Below are 15,320 nucleotides of genomic sequence, written 5' to 3'. Positions count from 1 at the left end.
GAGTGGGGTCAGGGGTGGGGGTGAATCTCTCAATGAAAAATCCACTTATTGTGAATGTACTAAAATAAGAAGATAGAAGAATGTTCAGAGCAAATAGCCGTTGCTGAGTAAATGGAAAACACCAACAAGGGAAAAGTTTTAAGTTTAGTCTCAGAAAATAGGTCAGATTGACCAGCCCCACTGAGGCTGTGACTCCAATCCCTGAAATTCCAACCAAGAGAAACATCAAGTTTGCATCTGTCCTTTAAACCTAACACATGAGAGACTCCAGGACTATTGTGCTTAATTTGAGAAGCCCTCTATCTCAGGAACCAAGCTGGTGAAACTTCACCATACTCCCTCTAATTCAGGGTTTCCCAGCCTTGGGTCTACAGAGCACTTGTTTAATGTTAGGGGTCCGTGGCATATAAAAAATTTGGGAACCCCTGCTCTCTAATTCCAGTATGTCCTTCCATAGGTAGAGAAACCAGACCTTAATGAAGGTCTGATATATACATCAGTTTCCATAAGTCATAGCATTACACAGCACAGAAGCAAGTCCAGCTGGTCCACGTTGACCACACCATCCACCTTGCTAACCCAGTTGCCCATGTTTACACCTTCCCTCCATATAGCTATCCAAATGCCTCTTAAATGGTGCAAATATAGCCACCTGAACCAATTCCACTGGCAGCTCATTCCAGGTACTCACTACTCTCTCTGTAGTGAAGTTCCTTCTTAAGTTTCCTGTATATCTCTCTCCTTTTGTCATGTATTTGTGTCGTCTAGGACTTCCCAATGCTGGGGAAAAGACGATGACCATCCACTTTATCCATACCCCTCTTGCTTTGAATTGTATGTGTCCTTGCTCCTAAACTTGATGGCCAGACTGATGAAGCCCAGCATGCTAAAAGCCTTCTTCACCAGCCTATCTATTTGGATGGTGGTTTTCAGTGAACTGTGCACCGGTACTCCCAGGTCACTCTGGTCCATGACCCGGTTTCTCACTAGTTGTTCCTTTGTTAATATGTCTGAAGTACTTATTTGGATTGTTTTTAACCCTGCCTGCCAAATTCATTTTGCTCCCCTGATTTTCCTCCCTACTCTTAATCTTTGGAGTCTAAACCTAAAGGGATTCATTTGTACCAACTACTTAAATGTGATGTAGGCTTGCTTCTTTTTCCATCAGTATCTCTTGTCAGTCACGGTTCCTCGAATTCGGTACATTTACTCTTCAGGAACATGCTACTCCAGGACTCTTGATGGACCTTCTTAAAAGCTTCTTATTTGCCAGTGTGTTCCATTGTCTTTATTTAGTCACCCATTTGATGTCAGCTAGATCCTGCCTAATGCTCTCAAAGTTGGTCCTGCTCCATTTCAAGATCTTAACCAGTAGACCCATTCTATCTTTTCCCATAACTACTTAAAAACTAGTAAAATTGTGGTTACTGAAACCCAAGTGCTCCTCAGCTGCCACTTCAGTTACTTGGCCTAGCTGGTTCCCTAAGAGGAGGTCCAACATTGCTCCTTCCCAAGTTGGTTCCTCAATATACCACACAAATCCTGCCCCATCAGGCTCTTTGCATTCTTGGTGGCCTGGTTGATGCTGACAAAATAAAACCCTCCCAGTAGCACTACCCTACAATTATCACAACTAAATGGTATTAGTTCCTGAAGTTCCCACTGATGATTGGGGAGAGTCTACAATATAGCCCTACCAAGGTGACCATACCCGTCTTATTTCTACATTTGACCTAAATGGTCTCGTTTGATTATCTCTCAAGAATATCCTCTCTAAGAACTGCTGTAATGTCTTCCCTTAGCAAAGAAATTAACACTCCCCCCATTACCCCAGGCTTACCAGCTCCTCTCTCATCCTGAAAGCATCAGCATCCCAGAACATTAATCAATCAGTCCTGTCCTTCTCTCCGCCATGTTTACGTTATGGCCACAATATCCCATTTCCTGAAGGCAGTCCACAGCCTCAGCTTGTCTTCCTTACCTTTTAAGCAATGTGCATTAATAGATGCAATTTCAAGGCATGCTATGTTCCAACTGCTATTTTGCAATTGAAAATAAGTTCTGCTTTCCCCATTCCTGATTCACTTCAGGAGCTTCGTTACTGATTTAGTGTAAATTTGGACCTATAGCTGTAAAAATACATTGTGCAACATGGACAGCCAGTTTGCTATGTTTTGCTTAAATTCTGTGATGAAATCTTTACAGATTTTCAAAGACACTGCAAACTTGTTTCTCAATGGATTAAAAAAAAAATCTGGCTGGAGTCAATACAGTACAATCTAATCTAAAAGCCACTAATTTAACTAAGAGTTATCAGAGTTATTTTTTTAAGATAGACCATCAAGACATCCTGATGCATAACATGCTGCTTGATTGTCACCCCATCCACTATTACTCCACCAGCAATATACAGTAGTAGCAGTTTTTAACCATTTACAGGCTGCACTGCAGCAACTCATTAAGACTTCTTAAAAATACTTTCCTAACCCTTGACCTGTATAAGCTGGAAAGGACAAGACCAGCCAAAGCATGGGGATTTGAAATGGAAGTTGCTGTCTAAGCCCGACTTGGAAATATATAGCTATTCCCTCATAGTTACTGTGTTAAAAGCCATAAACTCCCTCCCAGCAGCATTATAGCCCTCCCACCCATCCTTCAAAGACCGCAGTGATTCAAGAAGATAGCTCCCCTCTGAATTCTCAAAGGTAGTTAGGGGTGAGCAATTAAATTCAGAATGTGAAACTGGCATCCGTTATAATGAATAACAAAAAAGAATCTGATATTATTTACTTAATTTCTTCTAGCTGTGAGTGATTTCTTCGCTAAAAGTTGCACCCCAGGAGCAGAGGATGTAGATTCCCCAACAAGTCTTTGCCAACTGTGTGTTGGTGATGAAAAGGGAAAAAACAAATGTGTAGAGAATTCGAGTGAGAGATATTTTGGTGACAGTGGAGCATTCAGGTACATCATTTCCAGATTGTTTTTGCTGCTTTTATAGCCATACATAACACATGTACTATAAAGGTCATAAAAATAACTTTACTGGCCTAAAGAGTGAATACGTGATGAGGTGCTAATTGCTATACACCACACTGTCAAATTAATCTCTGGTCTAATTTGATGATGGTATCTTGTCCATCTCCCGAACTCTCCTCCAGTGGTGGCTGTAGCTCTGCCTTAATTTCTTTTCCCCTATCCTTCATCATGATATAATGATTATAATTTTCTTCAATTCCTCCCTCCCACTAGAACTAATAACATGTATGTGCAATGCCTGCTCTTTATTTATTTATTCATTAATTTATTTATTATACAGTGAAGAATAGGTACTTCCACACACAATTGCCACACTGCCCAGCAATTCCCCCCCCCCCCCCCGATTTATTCCAGCCTAATCACAGGAAAATTTACAATGACCAATTGACTTATCAACTGGTGCATCTTCGGACTGTGGGAGGAAACTGGAACAGCTGGAGGAAACCCAAGCAGTCACAGGGAGGTGGGGGAGGGGAGTGGACAAACACCTTACAAACTGTGGCAGGAATTGAACCCGGGTCGCTGGTGGTGTAAAGCGCTGTGCTAACCACTACAATACCATTGCCAATTGCAGTTTGTTAGCAATGAAGCAAAAAACCAACATTTAAGGGCACGTTTTCATGAGCTCTCCCGTAGTGATCCCCGAGAGAAGGTGAAACAGTTGGCAAATGATCTTGCCCAGCACCATCACTGCATTTACGGATGGAACGGCTTTGATTACTTGTGTTGATGTTATCGTGCTTCCCAGGCACGGTGGTGGGGGATAGGTGAGCTGCAGAGTAACAGCATACCGCAGCCTCAAGACTTCACCATCAGAAAGCATTTCTATGTTCTAGTCTTTCTGAATGTGCCGTCTTTTTATTTCAGGTGCCTCGTTGAAAATGCAGGTGATGTCGCCTTTGTGAAACATTCTGCTGTGTTGGATAATACAGATGGTGAGTGATGAGGTAACATGTAATCCTGACCTTTTTAAAGTGAACTACAGGATTTGTGTTTCATTAAGGGAATTGCATTATGTTTTGAATAAGCAAATATCATTGATTAATAGGTCTGTACTTGCACTCCTTCTACTGTCATTAATCCTAAAGAAACCTTGTGATCTCCCCTTTTCAGTGATTGTCTTATACCTGGTAGATGATATGAAATGATTTAATCAGTGAAGGATTGCCTCAAAATTCAAGGTTGCTGCCCTTTGTTGGATATTGGTTTGGTTCAGGCTGATGCATGTTGTCTGTGTTTTGGCATAGAGTCCTGGAGCACTGCAACAGAGAAACAGGCCCTTCAAGCCATCTAGACTGTGCCACACTCTGATACTGCCCAGTCCCATTGACCTGCACCTGTAGAGTCACAGAGCACTGCATGACTGAGATTCCATTCACACCGAAATGAATCTGAACCAGAATCAAGGAAAATGGAGAGACAAGGGTGTGGTGAAGGGGATGTGGAAGGGAGACTGCATGTCATTTAACTGTGGCCTTGAGGGAATTTTAAGTTCACTTTGATTATCGGATGGTGACTATAGCTTCATGCAGTTAGATTATAGTTTACTATGAGTTAAGAGATAAAATGCCAGCTCATTACAGACTACCAATGAGTTCTTATATTTCTGATTATGAGACAAATTTAAGTAATGTTGGCATTACTGTCCATTACTGGTATATTTTCAGTTAAGGCTTTTAGTTACTGCTGAACTTGAAGAATGTGTTTTCCTTTCTGTAGATTCATCCCACTATAGTTTTCCACTCTACTTCACCCTTCCTCACCACACAAGAGAAACTTTATTTTGGGGTTTACCACACCACAGCTGTTGACATAAAACCACCAGTAGTGGTCTTAGCCCCCTTATTGACTCTATTTTCATTCTCCAACTAGTTTGTTTCTTTTCTAGAGTATCATTTTTCATGTAAGCACTTCACTCAGTAGTTACCTCCAAAATAAGATTAAAAAGTGGAAGCTGAAATAGGCCATTTTGCTGTTCAATCGCACTCTGACATTCATCATTATTATAGCTGGCCTTCTCACTCAGTGGCATTATATTGCACAATTACCAGATCCCTCGATTCCTTAAGTATCTAAATCCACCGATCACTGTTCTGAATTCACTCAGGAACTCTAGGTGGAGAATTCTGAAGTTTCACTCCTCGCAGTGTGTAGAAGTTTCTCCTCAGCTCAGTCCTAAATTACCTTTTATTCTAATACTGTCACTCCGAGTTCTAAACTCCTCTATTCTATTCGCTGTCTCCTCATGTGAAAAACCCATCATTTCTGGAACTATTCTAGTGAATATAAATCAAACTCCTCAACAAATATGTCCTCCTTCAGGTCAGGAGACCAATATTGTACTCTATATCCCTGAGAAGACTTTGCCAAGGATGGTATGTAATTGCATGAAGTCATCTTTTCTCCCGTACTTGTATATCCTCTCCTAATAAGGGCTAGGAAATCATTTGCTTACCAAATCACCTGCTACACCTGAATGCTGGCTTTCATGAACTTGTGTACAAGAACACCTAGATACCTTTGGACCTTAACAGTAGCCATCTAGCCTTCTCTTGCCATCTAAAAATGCAAAACTTTACATTTTCCACACTGCACCTGCTACATTCTAGTTCATTTATTTAGCTTGTCTATATTCCCTTAAAGCCTTTTTACATCCTTCCTCCTACTCATAAATTCATCTTTTTAAAAAATCATCAGTAAACTTGCAAATGCGGCATTTGGTCTACTCAGTCACATCACTAATATACAATACTTTGGGAATAAGCTGGGTCTTAAGCAGTGAATCCCTCCAAATCCTATCAACTTGAGAAACCTATCCCTCCACAGCCTGTCAACTTGAGAATTATCTGTTTATTTTCACCCTTGGCTTTCTGTTCAGAAATCATTTATTAATCCATGTCAGTATATTATCTATAAATCTTGCCAATTTCCAGTGTGGGGTGTTATTGAAGAGCTTATCAAAATCCAAATGCAACACACATGCTGCTTTCTCTTTGTCCTCTGTGACTGTTGTTCATCTCCAATAATGCTACCAGACCTGCTGAGTTTCTCCAGCACTCTGTGTGTGTGTGTGTGTATGTATAATATATATATATAAATAAACATTTTTTAAAAAATATATATATATATATATAAATATAAAATATTTACAATCTCCATTGTGTAGGAAAGTGGTCCAGTTCTGTCCTTAACCTTTCCAAGTTTCTACTTTTGATCACCTCTGTAGTCCCTCACCAGGACTGCTTATCCAGGAGTGAAACATCAAACCTCCTTGTCTGAGGAGCCTTCCGTTTGTTTCGGCTGTTTGTCCTTTCTGAGACTGGGTTTGAGGAGATCGAAGTGTGAATGTAAGGAGTGTAGCGTAAGGAACGGTATAACTAGTGAGTTGTTGGCTGTGAAGTGTGCTGCATTGTGATATGCAAGGAGGGAAAAAGCGTGCTTCTGATGCAGCGTCTGTGTACTGTTCTACAGACATTGCTCGCAGTGTATTTGTTAGACTCTGGACAAACATTTTCAACAAGCCGGGTGGTACAATGCAGATTTTCAGGAATGACTGGAACTGTTCTGCAACAAACTGTGGTTCACTTTCCACTGCAGTCCTTGAGAGGAGGCTTCTCAACATAATGACAGTGTGTGAAGCTGTAGTGGAGGTTATTGCGAACACTTCTGACCAGTTGTAGCTGCATACATTACTACTAAGAAATCTTTTCCTATGAATCAACCTGAAAATCCACAGGAATCCTCTGCCAACACAATGCACACCCTTCCCAAGGATGCACTTGGCATCTTCTGGAGATGCTGGCATCCTGAACAGTGCCTGCCAAGCTGCTTGATCTGCTAATCTGTCCCAGACCACCAGACAAAACTTCAAGCCAATGTTTTCATTTTGACCATGCCTAGATGACCAGCATGTCGCCCCTCCAATACTTCAGCTGTCAGCTTGGGTGGTTCAACTCTGAAACCCCACATAAGTCAACCCTGTCAAGAGCAAGTTTATCCTGGCACTGGTAAAAATGGAAAAACAAGATTTTCTGCTGTCCATTCCAGCCATTTTGAGTGGTCATGTAGACATGACATTTGTGGGGTCTTTTCTGTTTTCCCTAGATGGGCCCTATTATTCGCTGCCATAATAGGGAAAATTCCAATTTGCAAAGGGGAGAATATGTCAAGAGGAATATTTTCTTTTGTAGATTTTTCAAGGGTAAATGGTACAAACTATCAGTATTTCCATGGTTAGTTGCCCTCTTGAATTTGAAGAAGCAGAGCCCATCTCTGCATTCATATTGCAGATGTTAGTGAAACACCCTTCTGTGGATTGAAAATAGACACTGGTGGTTGATGATCAGTAATCAGACAGAAAGCTCTCCCACACAGTACTGGCTGAAACATTCTACACCCCAAATTGGACTCAAAATCCCTCTGTCAGTCTGTGCTTAGTTTTCCTCTGCAGCTGTTAAGCAATGTGATGCAAAGGCTACACACTCATAACATGAGAAATGTCTGCATCTCTACCGTAAAGCGAGGTGTCACCATTTCCTTTTCTCTTTTCAAAAGCCACATACACTGCTTTATCCATTGCCATTTCTTCCTGATCTGTAGTAATGAGTCCAAGGTGTGGACCACAGTAGCCAGGTTTGGCAGGAACCTGTTATAGTAATTGATTCACCCCAAAAACGACCGCAACTGAACAAGTGGAGCGTAGAAGGTTGAGGGGGGATTTGATCGAGGTATTTAAACTTTTGAGAGGGATAGATAGAGTTGACGTGAATAGGCTGTTTCCATTGAGAGTAGGGGAGATTCAAACGAGAGGACATGATTTGAGAGTTAGGGGGCAGAAGTTTAAGGGAAACACGAGGGGGTATTTCTTTACTCAGAGAGTGATAGTTGTGTGGAATGAGCTTCCTGTAGAAGTAGTAGAGGCCAGTTCAGTTGTGTCATTTAAGGTAAAATTGGATCGGTATATGGACAGGAAAGGAGTGGAGGGTTATGGGGTGAGTGCGGGTAGGTGGGACTAGGTGAGATTAAGGGTTCGGCCCAGACTAGGAGGGCCGAGACGGCCTGTTTCCGTGCTGTGATGGTTATATGGTTAACTGTGACATGTCCTTCAGAATTGGGGCATCCACCACTGCTTGAATTTTCTCAGCACGCTTGCGTAATATTTGTACGTTGATGTGACCACAGCAAGTAATGCTTGCTTTAAAGAATTCCCACTCAGCCCAGCATCTTTTATTCTTTTAAACACTGTCTTGAGATTTTAAAGATGTTCCTTATCATCCTTACTGGTGACAATGATATCATCCAGGTAACACTGAGTGGCTGGGAAGTCTTGTAGCATCTGGTCCATAGCTTTCTGCCAGAGTGCAGATGCAACTCCCAAAATAAGCCTATAATAGTGATAAAGCCCTTTTGTGAGTGTTTATCATGGGGAAACACTTGGCACTTTTCTTCCATCTCCAACCGTAGTTGGCCTCAGCTAAGTCCACTTTGCTGAAGTGTTCTCCTCGAGAAAGGTTTGTAAAGATATCCTCTATTCTGTATAGAGGGCATTAATTTACTTTCAGTACTGGGTCGATGGTGACCATAAAATCACCACAGATTGTAAAAGACCCATTCTTCTTGGCTACTGGGACTACTGGCATTGCCCATGGGCTCCCCTCAAACTTGAAAAGAACTCCTTCAGCCTCCATGCATCTAGCTCACTGGCTAGCTTATCAGGGATGGTGTAAGGAACTGGACAGGCTTTGTAAAACTTGGGTGTACCATTTTCATTTACTCTTGATAAGCTTGAGTTTTCCAGTGTCATGCTGGAACACTGCTGTGGCATAATCCAGTACCTTTCTTAATTTGCTGAATGGCCTAATTCTGCTCCTATGCCTTATGGTTTTAATACTCTTCAAAAGACCAGCATCACCAGCTTCTTGATCTCAAAATGCCTTAGCACATTAGTGTGCCCCAAGCTGATGTTACTAAACTCCGTGTACCTTGCCTCGGTGAACCCCAACGCAAAGAACTTGTTTTGTACCTCACTCACGTTCTCTGATGTCAGGCATAAATTTGTCTTTATTCTTGTGGATATCCTTTCTCCCTAATTATATTGCTTTTATTAAATGCATGTACATATTGCCTAGGGATTCTTTTCAATCCCACGTGCCAAGGACATTTCATGGTCCTCTTTTGCTCTCCTAATCCCTTGCTTCCTGCTTTCTTTGTTGCTCAAGGGCCCATCTAAAGTTAGTTTCCTAAACCTTGTGTATGCCTCCTTTTCACAACCCCTCTCTTATTTCAGAACATACCAGTCCTGATTGGCTGGTAATTAAACAATTCCACATGCCAGTCATGGGCTTGTCCAACAATAATTGCTCCCAATTAACTCTCCCAGCTCATGTCTAATAATGTTATAATTTGCCTGCTCCTTCAAAATCCAGACTTTTCCTTGTTCATATTTGTTTTAAAACTTAATAAGTTGTGAACACTATTCCCAAAATTATCTCTGATTGAAAAGCTAGTCACCTGGCAGTGCATTTCCTAAAACAAAAGTCCAGTATGGTCTCTCCTTCAGCTGGATTATACACAAGCTGTTGTAAGCAACCCTCTTAGATGCACCTGAAAATCCTTCCCCATCTAAGCGTTTTGCACTGAAGAAGTTCCCCCTCAATATAGGGGAAGATGAACCCATTCACAAAGACAACCTGGTGGTTTTTACAGCTTTCCATAATCAACCTACATAAACTTTCCATATTTGCAGGTAAATTTTTTGACCATTCTATGGGAAGATATGTTTGCCCTTGTGTATTTTTTTTTCCCTTTTTTGCATTTCTTTTATGGCTTGTTTTTAGTTTTCTGATCAGTTTACTGTCAAATTCTATCTTGCCTTTTTATAAATTTTCTAGCCCTCTGTAGCTGAGTTCTAAAATGCTTCCATTCCTTTGATATAATGTAATTTCAACAACTCTCTGCCGAAGCTGAGAGGGTAGATGGTGGTGGTGGGGGGGGGGGGGTGTAAGAGAGTACTACATTAATCTTGAGATATAAAATTCATGTTTCCGAGTGTAAAGTGCAATTGGATACTCAATGGACTGCAATCAGCAATGATTACCTTTGTGAATCAAAGATTGTGCTCCAGAGCAAGTACAAAGAATTGACACAGTTACTGTTGAAATACCAATTCCACATGGATATATGAAGAGCATTTTTGGAGCTCCTTTTTAAAAATTGCCGTCTTATTGTTCTCTTTGGCAGTTTTGCTCTGTAAATCTTGGAGCTGGTTATTAGTCACTGAATGATTATCTAGACTACCCCTTGCTTTACGGGAGCTGAAAAAGAATATCACTCTGCCCGCTTGCTCAGGGTTGGCCTCAGCATGGCCCGCGGCTCCGATATAGGACGGCAATGATACAAGGCCATTAGTATCATAGGCAGAGGTCCTGGAACAGTGCCTAACTGAGAGATGTGGCACACTGTGGTACTGGAAAATGACTGTTCGTAATTGTATCATCATGACAGCTGTGTATTTGTTCAAAGGTCACTTGTTTTGTTACCCTCCCTTTGTTTTCTTTTATTTACGTATTTGAGTATAGCTGCGGATTTCTGATTGATGTGTTCTCTCGACTGAAGTGGCACAGCACTTGAACTCCAGTCACTTACATTCATTCACTATAGATTGGGATACATTTATTATCTGTTGGATTAAAATTAGGTGTTTGGTGTGAAGGAGAGCAAGACATTCTATGACAGATTAACCTCACTGACCTCTGTTCGCTACTCGGCCTTTGATAGTGAGCTACAAGGCAAGTTGACCAGCATGTCCTACGGTTTTTTTCGTCAGCTGAGAAATATTTCCTCTTTGATCTGCATGGGGAATGAACCTCTTTAATGCATAGGTTAAAGCAGATTATGAGGGCTGTAGATAGGAGAAATCCATGCAGGCTTTTCCCCCCGCAGGTTGGGTGAGACTAGGAGTAGAAGTTATGGATTTAAGGTGTAAACTGAAGAACTTAAAGGTGAATCTAAAGGGAAACTTCTTCATTGAGAGCATGGTGCATGTGTGGAATGAGCTCCTAGCAATGGAGGTAGGTGTGGACTTAATTGCAATATTTAAGAGAAGTTTGGACAGGTTCATGGAGGGAAGGGAGTTGAAGAGATGTGGTCTGAGTGCCGGTAGATGTGACTATGCTGAACATCAGACAGGCATGGACTAGACAGACCAAAGGGCCCTTTTCTGTGCTGTAATACTCTATGTTCCTGAAGGAGATCCGAGGTAGCGGAACTTAGTCAGATATCTCCAGCTGTCACTTAGGGAAGATAATACAATACTATACAGAAGCATGTACGTTAGCCCTGTCCCACATGATGTCAGAGTATCAGTGTGTGGCATCCTTTGTTCTTTCTAAATCATCAACAACTGAAAACTCCTTGTAGTAAGTCACCGTCAAATATAGTGAAAAGCTGTGCTTCCTTGTCCTACTGAGTTTACATTCTGTTTGTTGCTGCTCCAACTCTTTGGTTGTTTGTGGAACGTAAATGATGTGGAGCATTGCATCATTATCATTTGGCCAAAGCTTGTCATTACACTATTTTTCAGGAAATAATAACTCTCCATGGGCACAGGCACTGAATTCTACCGATTATCAACTTCTATGTCGAGATGGAAGCCGCGCTGAAGTTTCGGACTGGAAAGCATGCCACCTCGCCAGGGTGCCCACCCGAGCAGTGGTAGTGAGAATGGATACTGATGGCACAGCCATCTTCACTTTACTGGAAGCAGGTCAGGTATGGAGATGTTTTCCCAACTAAACCGATTTGTCAACTCTTAAATCTTTTAAATGCAGCTTACTTTGAATGAAAAATAGAATGAAATATTCAGAGGTAATATACACATTACACTCTAGAAACTGAGGCTTGGATTGTTATATTAAAACACAATTATGTCAATATCCAAACTCTTAACCTCCATGTTGTGATTTAAGGAGGTGGAGGAAAAAATTTGTCCAAAAGAAGTCGTCCCCTTTTCATAAATTAGATTATTAATTGGGTGAGGATGAGGCCACTGACTCTGCATTCATGCTTTTGAAGAGCAGTCTAGTTGGAACTACTCCACACTCGTTCCCCATAAGATATAGGAGCCAAAGTAGGCCATTTGGCCCATTGGGTCTGCTCTGCCACTTCATCCTTGCTGATCCATTTCCCCTCTCAGCCCTAATTTCCTGTTTTAAAAAAATATTTCTCCACATATTTATGAATTTTTTGCCTTTAAGCACTTAACAAATTCCCTTTTGAAACTATTATTGATTCAATCTCAACTATTACGTATAAAAAAATTGTAACCACTTGCAGTGTGAAAATATTTTTCCTCGTGATACATTTGATTCTTTTGTCACTTGTCTTACAAAACATCTGATTGATTCATTGTAGCTTTTTTGAGGAATTATTAGTTATTGCTGACTATCTAGATTGGTCTGTCACTTCAGCGGGAATGCTAATCCGGAAGGGGACTGAGACGATGAGAACATATGCTCTTCTGTTTGACTATACTGCAGAGGAATTGCTTTAAGGAGACACCTTGATAAGTGGCAGTGTGGTGTTTATTAGGCATTTATACAGATTGGTATTGATGGCTTCTTTTTTGTTTGTAATTGTGCCACTTCTCAACCATACTTGAAGAGATCTGACAACTCTGTCTTTCCTGCTTGCTGTTCTTCTGCTCGAACCACTTTTATTCCCAGACACTGCAAGGTTTCCCTTGAGCATGCCTTCTACCCTAACACTCTCCCTATTCAGTGGATTCAATGGGATTCCACTGCCGGACACATCTTCCACTCTTCCCTTAACTGACCCCCTCGGTTCAGCATTCTGAAGGGTTCCTCAGCAGCTTCAGGATTTGTCCTTTGTCAGCTCCCCTTATCATTGCACTTCCTCCTGCAAGAGCAGGTGTTTCCACACTTGTCCATTTACATTGTTCTTGCAAGTTGTGCCATGATTCACTTGCCTTCCTAATCTCGCATATTGCACTTAGTGCTCAAGATATGGTCTCCTGTACTTTGGAGGAACTGAAGACAGATTCAGTGACCACTTTACCCACCTCTGCTCAGTCTAAGAGGCTGACCCTGAATTTCCAGTTGCCTCTTACTTTAATTTTCCATCCCACCCATCCCACTTCTTCTCTGATGTCCGTCTTTGATCTTTTACTCTGTTTCTCTGAGGATTAATATAAGCTTGAGGAAGACCACCTCACCTTGTACCAGGGCAGCTCTTGGGATATGCGAAGCCTTTCCTGCTTATGTCAGCACAGGGCAGTACCAATATAAGGTTGATTAGCTGAAGCATTAACTTGTTCTCTCCACAGATATTACCCTTTTTGCTTGGTGTTTGCAGCATTCTCTTCTGCTTCAATATTTCCAATTCTGCACCTCTGAGGAAGAACAGAAGAACATGCTGGGTCTCATTTCCCTCATTCATTGATTAACTCCAAAAATACTGGTGTCACTTGGCTATTATATTTCCATCTGATCACAAGCCTTTCCTTTGTTCTCTGCATCATGCCCTTTTTGTACCTTGAAACACATTCTTTTTCTCACTCTTCTAGTTCTGATCAACTATCATTGAGATGAAATGTTAATCTTGCTTCTTCCAGCTTAAATGCTGCCTGACTTGCTAAGTATTTAAGGCAGATCCTTCAGATTAGGATCTGTGGTTCAGATTTCTAACATCTGTAGATTTTGATTTTTCACAACGCAGCAACAGACTTGCAATGTAATATGTTGATTTTGAGCTAATTTGATAGACACTCCTGTCTCTTCCATGAGGCTTTAGTGAATTATATAATTCTGAATAGCTATTAATTACTTCATTAAAAAAGACTCTTCCATTAAAAAAGACATTTTGCTTCCAGAAAAAGTTTGGCATTACCTCTGCTGGATTTAAGATGTTTAATTCCACTTCATATGGTAGCAAAGACTTGCTGTTTAAGGATGCCACCAAAGAATTTACTCTCATCAGAAATCAAACTTATCAGGCCTGGTTGGGGACAGAGTATCTACAATCCTTGAAAGGACTTGATTGCTACCGTAAGTGATATCTTTTAAATTAAGATAATCATTAATACTCTTCAAAGGGTTTTACCACACTGTAAGCTGAACTGTGAAATACATTATTACACTAGAGAACATTATTACTCAAATCTACAAAACATTAGCCTGCAGATCTAATTGGTTGGTGTAGGTGTCTAAAAGGGTGTATTGGTGTATTGTTTTTATTGTGGTTTTTTTCCATTTATTTCAATAAACTTTATATAGGTGCATGTTATTGGTTACAGAGATGTGCTGCTTCCTGAGTTGATATAAAAGGCAATCAAAAACATCATGTTTTTGGACGACTGGTAGGATTTCATAGGTTTAAAACTAAATTCTGCATTTCCCTCTTTTTTCAGTATTAAATGGAGCTTTACATGACATGTACCTGGGGTGGGGTACATGGGTATATATGCACACTTCTCCAGTGTTCAGGAACTCAAGGACTTCAGGGATCGGGACCTGATGCAGGGTTTAGACCCAAGACATCAACAATTGTTTTCCTTCTCCTAATGCTGCTCGACCCTCTGAGTTTCTCTAGCAGATTGTTTGTTGCTCTAGATTTCAGCATCAGCAGTCTCTTGTGTCTGAATAAATACCATGGATAGTGGTTAATTGGGACACATTGGGACCAGTACATTTTGACCCAATTAGGCAGCTGCCCCACCTAGCAGAAGTTCCATGGAAATAATTAAAACAATAGAAAAAAGACAAAAGACTGTAACTGAGTAACAAATTTAAGTATCTACAAGTACAGAACAAATTGGAACTCTCTCAGTACTACTTCAGTACTGTAAAACTGTGTGGTTCCTTATAGTTATCAATGGAGGAATTCATCCAGTATATATGTTCTTTTAATTGACTGTAAATCCACAAAATCAGTGCAGACACCTAGTATAGATAATTGACTGCTTTCTTACAATTGCATCCTCAAAATCTTCATTTTCATTGTAACCTTCATGATTATTGTCGATACCTACAAATTCTTCACAGATCCTAACTTGAAGTAGTGAAATCATTTTATTTTCTTTTGGCACTGTGTAGTGTCTAACATGGTGCAAATGTACGTGTCTGACATAGTTATAAACTGTTCAGCAACAGTCTTCTGCCCCAATTAAGCAACAGTGTCCCAAATAAACAAAGGGAATCCTAGTTATTTTCTTAATTAGCTTTTGTTCTTTAAGAGTTGTTGAAAATGAGTGGCTGCCCCAATTAACC

General features: G+C 40.8%; 1 protein-coding gene across 2 annotated transcripts in view; it reads left to right on the top strand.

The window, feature by feature from the left end:
- meltf (melanotransferrin) overlaps positions 1–15,320 on the top strand; it is an 81,451-nt gene that overhangs the window by 22,120 nt on the left and 44,011 nt on the right. For both annotated transcript variants that reach the window (XM_059944046.1, XM_059944035.1), the window contains exons 5-8: positions 2,805–2,961; positions 3,904–3,971; positions 11,618–11,805; positions 13,925–14,099. In XM_059944046.1, the coding sequence (XP_059800029.1) occupies positions 2,805–2,961; positions 3,904–3,971; positions 11,618–11,805; positions 13,925–14,099 (588 nt within the window). The remainder of the gene's footprint in view (positions 1–2,804; positions 2,962–3,903; positions 3,972–11,617; positions 11,806–13,924; positions 14,100–15,320) is intronic.

The sequence above is a fragment of the Hypanus sabinus genome, chromosome 2 (genome assembly GCF_030144855.1).
Source record: "Hypanus sabinus isolate sHypSab1 chromosome 2, sHypSab1.hap1, whole genome shotgun sequence".
Taxonomy (NCBI): Eukaryota; Metazoa; Chordata; class Chondrichthyes; order Myliobatiformes; family Dasyatidae; genus Hypanus; species Hypanus sabinus.
Note: the sequence above shows the minus strand (reverse complement) of the source record. Positions and strands in the feature narration are given on the sequence as shown.